The 7,199-nt window shown below is 37.9% G+C and overlaps 1 protein-coding gene across 1 annotated transcript; it reads right to left on the reverse strand.

Annotated features, from left to right (window-relative positions):
* Positions 1-5,581: 5,581 nt before the first annotated feature.
* Positions 5,582-6,500, reverse strand: LOC126767335 (uncharacterized). The gene has a single exon (XM_050484873.1). The coding sequence runs from the start codon at positions 6,306-6,308 to the stop codon at positions 5,697-5,699; it is 612 nt and encodes a 203-aa protein (XP_050340830.1). The 5' UTR covers positions 6,309-6,500; the 3' UTR covers positions 5,582-5,696.
* Positions 6,501-7,199: the final 699 nt, after the last annotated feature.

Here is a 7,199-nt window from a genome sequence, read left to right on the forward strand (position 1 = left end):
TGCATCTCGATCAGCATTAAGTTCATTGATCGCGGCTTCATCTAGCATTTCCTGTAGTTCTGGAATACCCGGAACACGCATCTCTAATCCCGTCAGTATTTTAAATGGGGTCGTCTTGGTACTACGAGGTGGAGTGTTATTTATGAATTGTTGCACTTTATCGACGTGTTTGTACCAGCTGCTTGGGGTTTCGTGACATAGTTTTGACACCATGGGTACTACGATTTTGTGTATTCGTTCCACTTGGCCATTTCCTCTTGGAATTCCGGTAGCTATTAGTAGATGTTGGATACCTTCGCCTTCACAGTAGTCTTTGAAGAGATTTGATGTAAATGCGGCGCCTCTCTGTCGGTGATTACCAAATACAGCTTGCTTCTTCAGGCGTTCTACAACTGCCTCTGCTCCAGTGTTTTTCGTGAGATAAAGCCATACAAATTTTGAGAAAGCATCAATAACAACAAGTATGTAGTTGTATGACTTATTTGTCGTCTCCATCGGACCAACATGATCGAGATGGAAAGTTCCCAATGGTTTGTCCTCCTTGTTGATAGGATTCAGCAATCCTTCTTTCTTTCCAGTCTTAGCATCAGTGACTATACACTCAATACAGCTTCTCACGATTTTCGTTACTTTTGAATTTAATTGCGGGATAAAGAATGATTTCTCGACAGCGTCTTGTGTTTTCTTAATGGAAAAGTGACCTTGCCGATGTGCCATCTTGATGATTTCGTCCTCCATTGACAACGGTACGACTATCAGCTCTTTATCTGGGTTTTTATACAGCACCTCGTGCTTTATGTAGAAATCTTCGTAGTCATCCAATACTTTTCGTACGGCTCGCGTCCAATCGTCGCTTTGTTGAGCCTTCTTGAGTCGGTGATTTAGTGAGTCTTCCAACATCAAGCACGATACGCGGCTCAAAGCGTCGACATGTCGCATTCTAGTTCCTTTTCTATGCTCGATTACATAATCGAAGTCTTGCTTCCCTTCTGCCAGCCACTGCGCCACTTGCTCGTCCACTACGCATCGATCAGCGTAGGACATTCGTCTCGGTCTCTCGAACACAGGATTATAATAATAATAATACCCAACGATTACCCTCCTCCCGCCCAACCGACGCGAGGGGCGCAATCCGCGAACGAGCGGAATTAGCCGAGTCATAAAAGGCAAGAGAGTTTTAAGCGTTGCGATCTTAAGCTGCTCAGCTACAGAAACTAAAATTTCAACAGCCGAAATTAAGAATTAGATTAAAGTTTATAATTATTAAATGTTACTTGTTAAGAGTAGATAAAATAATTTTTTTAATGGTAAAGAGTGAGTCTGTTAGATCAAATGTGCTGGAATGAAAATTGAAATCATGACATATACGGCGGAATGGTTCGTTTAACTCAAAATTTGTTCTAGAAAATTTTAAAAGTAAGGGTCTAAACTGCCTGGTAGGGCGAGCGGGAACGTTAAAATTAATATCAGATAAGAGAGATGGGCTACAGACTGACCCATTCATGAGTTTTACAAGAAATATTATACCAAGCATCTCCCTACGACTAGCGAGTGTCGGGAGATTTATAAGTTTTAAACGGTTAATGTAAGGGGGAAGATTTAAACTGGAATCCCAATGCAAATGATTTAAGGCAAAAAGTAAAAAATGTTTTTGAACGGACTCTAACTTATCCGAATGGACTTGGTAACTAGGGTTCCAAACCACAGAAGCATACTCCAATATAGGCCTCACCAGAGATGTAAAAGAATTTTTGTGGTAAGCGGATCTCTAAATTCTTTAGACCAACGTTTAACAAAACTAAGAGCGCCTTTAGCTTTAAAAACCGTGGAAGATACGTGAAGATTAAAATTGAGTTTGGGGTCCATAGTTACTCCCAGATCAACAAAACTGCATACTTGCTCCAACCTAAAGTTTTGTATTGCGTATGAGGTAGGGTCTACAGCTCTACGTGAAAAGCACATATAATTACTATAACATATTTGTTACGTTCAGCAAATTGTCGACGACATCGTTTTACATTTTTTAAGGTTCAATGGCATGTCATTTCTATCACACCAAGAAACTAGGTTGTTTAAGTCTGTTTGCAACTGACATCTTTCGCTGTTTGAAGTATATTTTTTAAAAAGTTTTACATCGTCAGCATATAATAAAACTTTTGAAAACTTAACAACAGATGATATGTCGTTAATAAATAACAAGAACAGAATTGGACCAAGATGGCTACCTTGAGGAACGCCTGAAGGAACATTGATTATGTCAGAAAAAGTATCTTTAAATATGACTTGTTGAATTCTATTACTAAGATAAGAAGCAACCCATTTTAGAAATATTGGTTGAAAACCAAGAAGATCAAGTTTATTCAAAAGAATTGAATGGTTTACTCAAAAGAATTGAATGGTTTACTTTATCAAAAGCTTTACTAAAATCTGTATATATAACATCAGTATTCTTATTCTCCCTAAAGCCCGTTGATACATGTGATACAAATTCAAGCAAATTAGTTGTGGTAGATTTCCCTTTACGAAAACCGTGCTGAGAACAAGAAATTAGTGGAGAGATCCGGAAGGTTATGTCGTCTGTTATAATTGCTTCAAAAAGTTTAGGTATTGCAGACAACTTTGCTATTCCCCTATAGTTTTCAATAGATGACCTAAATCACTCTCTCTATGTAAAGGAATTATAAATGACTTTTTCCATATGGATGGAAATAAGCCTTGCATAAGAGATGAGTTAAATAGTTTTGTTAGGGGTTGGTATATATATTTGGCACATTTCTTAAGAAAGCATGAGGGAATCATATCTGGGCCGTAATTGTATGATTGTTCTAACATATTTAACTGATTTAAGACGTCTGTTTCGGAAATGGTAGGTGCATTAATGACAGAAATCGGACATAACTTGTGCTGATGCGGAACATTTTGTGGAGATTTTGGAGAGTAATTGGACCTAAAGAATTCAGCGAACATATTAGGAATAGTGTGACTGTCACTAAACAAACTAGACTTATATTTCATAGCGGACGGAAAATTAGAAATCCTGCGTTTGGAGTTGACGAAACCATAAAACAATTTTGGATTACGTATAATATTATTTTTTACTTTATTTATATAATTACTATAACATATTTTGTTAAGTTCAGCAAATTGTCGACGCAATTTAGAATATTTTGAATAGTTAGCAACTAAACCAGTTTTTTAAAAAGTTTAAAAGCACGAGATTTTCTATTTTTTAATTTACATAATTCTTTCGAAAACCATAAATTAGAACTAATTTTTTGAGTAACAACACACTTCGGAACATATTTTTCAAATAAGTTTACAATAGTTTCATTAAAGTGGGAAGCACTAAATTCAATATTGCCTCTGTAATCTGGCCAAGTTATTTTAGAAAGTTCGTAATTAATCTTCTTAAAATTAGCTTTCGCAAAGTTGAACCGAAAACAAAAGTCTTGTGTATTATTATAAGCAAAGTTGGCTATGATTTCGATGTTAATTTCCAAAGCAGGATGATACGTGTCCTCTGGCCGAACTAAAGGATCACATCGGACAACAGAGAACATTGAAGCGTTATCGACGTAAACTAGATCTAAGAGCTTACCAAATTCATTTGAAATTAAATTAATTTGGTTCAGACCCAACTCCGACATTTCATCTAAGAACTCGTTAAAACATGAACGAGTACTAATAGGGATGGTGTGATCATCAATAGATTTCCATGATACGCACGGTAAGTTGAAATCTCCCAAAACAATCATGGAATCAGTATCATTAACCCTTGAGAAGACATTACTTATTAATGAAGCATGCTGCATATATACAGATATGTCAGAGTGAGGCGGTATATAAGACAATGTTAAGTAGATATGGCCACTATTAGCGCAAATACGAATGCACTTAAATTCAATGAAGTCTGCATACGGAACATCGACTTCTTCAGATGGAATTGAAGAATGAACAGCAAACAAGACGCCACCTCCTTTTCTGTTCAGCCGGTCATATCTAAAGATTTCGAATTCGCTGTTGAATATATCGTTATCAAAAATGTGGGGCTTTAGCCAAGTTTCTGTCAAAGCAATGATTTTAAAGTTACAATGAATGCTATTTAGATACAAATCAGTGAGTTTTGTATTAAGCCCTCTAACATTTTGATAATAAATAATCAGCGAATTATTGTTAATTAGTTTTTTGCATCAACGGGATTTCCTGGCATTTTAGAGATAACTACAGGGGGCTTATCACGTTTGTGCTCGAATTCGTGCACAAAGACCCCAGATGGCCAGAATGAGTTGTCAAGTATCAGTTGAAAATTGTCAGCGGATACGTCGATCTTAAACGAGGAAATATCTCTGTTATATTTGAAATTAAATTTACGGATGTCTGTATCTACCGTTTTTAATTTCGACGAGATGTAACTTTTTATATCCTCGACTGTGGTATCCGCAGCAAGTCTCGAGATGAAAATTGCTTTTTTCCGCGGTATTACCACTAAGTTTTTATTAGCTGACTTGGAGATGTTTGGAGGCGGATCTTGAGAAGTTTTCCGCTTACCGTATTCAGTAACAGTTTTCTCTGGGTCCTTAGCAGACGGAACCTTCTCTTCTTGAGGACGAGGGGATGCAAGATTTATGAGGTCAATAGCGGGTGGGGGCATTCTTTTTAAGAAAGATACAGTGGTATCTTCATCAGATGGACGTTTTCGTTTAGGTTTTGGATTCTCATCCCGAGTATTTAAGCATTGAAATGATTGAAACAGCGTTTCATAATACCTAAATTTTTCAGTAAGGGTTTCAAGCTCTCGACCAATCTCCTTGAAACCATTGCGCGCCTGCCTAAAAACTTTAAACAATTCAATTTCAGTTGGTCTGCATTTCAAGCAAGACCAGCGCAAGCCCTTACTGTCAAGAATGGAATCCAAAATCCTACCTGTACCATTTAAGATCAGTCCAAAGCCAACAAGAAACATTTAAGTTCGGAAAGTTACAAGTCATAATGCCCATCACAAAGCCAAAAACAGTATTAAACAAAAATATAAAAAATGTTAAATAATAAAAGTAAAAAGCGCGATGACAAAAATATTTATAACAAATGAATGCAATAAAATAGTTAGTTATCAAAGATAACAACCAATAAGCAGTTTGAGAATATAAGAAACTCGCGATCAGCTCTGGACAAAGATAAATTCGCCAATATAAATTAACACTAACAACCTATTTAAAATTCAAAAACAAATTGAAAATGAGCACAATAAATTAAAATTAGCCAGAACAGAATTAAAGTAAAATCAATTGCCAGATATTACTTATCTTAAAAGATCACTTAATCAATAAAGTTTTAAAATATAAATTAAATTTCACCAAATTCACAGCGAGCACGAGAAAGGTTGATACTCGATCAACAAAAATTTTCATTTCTGGTGACTCGAAAGGGGTATATGCGCCAACCATTTCCTTTACCGCATCTGCCTGTTCTACCTGTAGGTGGGATACGTTCACTTCAACATCGGCCTTCTCGTTTATGCTTCCGACCAGACATAATTCGCCGAACTCCTTCATCAGCTGGACGACTCGATTTTCGCCCGCAACTGCCACTGATTTTCCTGCTACAACAGCGCTCTTGCCTGCGCCTTCAGTATACAGCTTCTCCATAGCGTTCCACATTGGTGGATGCTCACGTGGCTCCTCAGCCACAGCAGCGCGCTAGCTCACGTACTCGCTGTGCTCTATAGCCACCGCCTTTTGCATACCACTGTTTCGGCTCATAGTCTTTTGCACCTGCTTGTGCTCACCCATGACCTTAGTCTCCAGCTCGACGGCTTCAGCTGCATGCTCCTTAGCATCAGCACCATCCGAGCTTTCCTCGCTATGCTTATCAGCCAGTTGTTGCACCTTACATTGTTGTTTCCCTGCTTCCTTTTGTCTGAACTCCGCACCATCCTCGGTTACAATCAGATCGACATCCTTCAAAATATTGTTACCAATTACTAGAGCATACTTCAAATCAGTCTCTTTGGCAACATGGAATTTCATTTCTAACCATATGCCATCAACTTCAACGCGAATGGAGAAGCTACCTATTGTTGTAAGTTCACTGTCCCCAATTCCGACCAAGCATACTCTTTCCTTTGTCAGCTTCACGTCCAAATCCAACATCAACAGTGTATCGTATCGCATCAAACATACATCTGCACCCGTATCGATTAATGCCGAAACACATACTCCATTCATCCAAATGTCCTTGAAAGTTAAACTGCTTATCTTATTGGGCTTTACTGCTGCTTTCGTCTTCATCATGTTTGCGTTTTTCTCCATCTTAACTAAGTTTCCAACTGTAGAGCACTCTGTTGCTCGGTGACCTTCTACACCGCATTTGAAACATTTCACCCTTTTGCGTGGACAGTCTCTAACAAAATGTGAATCATCTCCGCAATTGTAGCATTTTTTCGCTGAACTGCCTGAACTCGACGAAGCTATGTTTGATGACGTAGGCGACGTTTTGTTTGCGTTGACGAATTGCGGTTTTGAAACAGGAACTTTGATTTTTTCATAAACCTTCACCTGCTCCTTTAAGTCTTTTACGGTTTTAGCCTGGTACAAATTTGCTTTACCCGCCTTGGAATCCGGAATGCCTTCAATGAAATACTCTATCAAGCTGGTGTCGTCTAAGTTTATCGACTTGCCGATCTCCATCAAGCTATAGAGATATTCCATGAGATCTTCCCCTTGACGTTTGCGACGATTTCGTAGTGTGCGATGAATTTCTATTGACGATACAACAACTCCAAATTCCGCTTTTAGCGCCTGCTTCAGTGAACTCCCCGAACCGGAGACTGTTGATGTCGCGCTTTGACTTCGAACAAACATCGCTTTTTTGCACGCTTCGAGAAGCACTGCTTTGCATAAATGAATTTCTGCAACTCGTTCCAGCTCTAGTAACCGGTCCTGCAATGTCTGCATTCTCCTCGAACTCCAACCCAACCTTTGCTCGATGTTCAAACCGAATTTGAGAATGATGTCATTTTGTCCAATGTTTATTAAATCAAAAATATTACAAAAGCCGTATAAAATTATTATAATAAAATTAATTAAATTTTTGTACGCTCCGTAAACAAAGGTATAGCACTTTACGTTGAATTCAATCAGCATCGTTTTTCTCTTGTCTTCATTGTCGCTAATTCATTTAAAAGTTTTCAAAGTGTAACT

Source organism: Bactrocera neohumeralis, unplaced genomic scaffold, assembly GCF_024586455.1.
Source record: "Bactrocera neohumeralis isolate Rockhampton unplaced genomic scaffold, APGP_CSIRO_Bneo_wtdbg2-racon-allhic-juicebox.fasta_v2 ctg555_3, whole genome shotgun sequence".
NCBI lineage: Eukaryota > Metazoa > Arthropoda > Insecta > Diptera > Tephritidae > Bactrocera > Bactrocera neohumeralis.

Coding starts and splice junctions, on each gene's coding strand:
- LOC126767335 (XM_050484873.1), bottom strand. CDS start 6,308: ATGGAGAAAAACGCAAACATGATGAAGACGAAAGCAGCAGTAAAGCCC.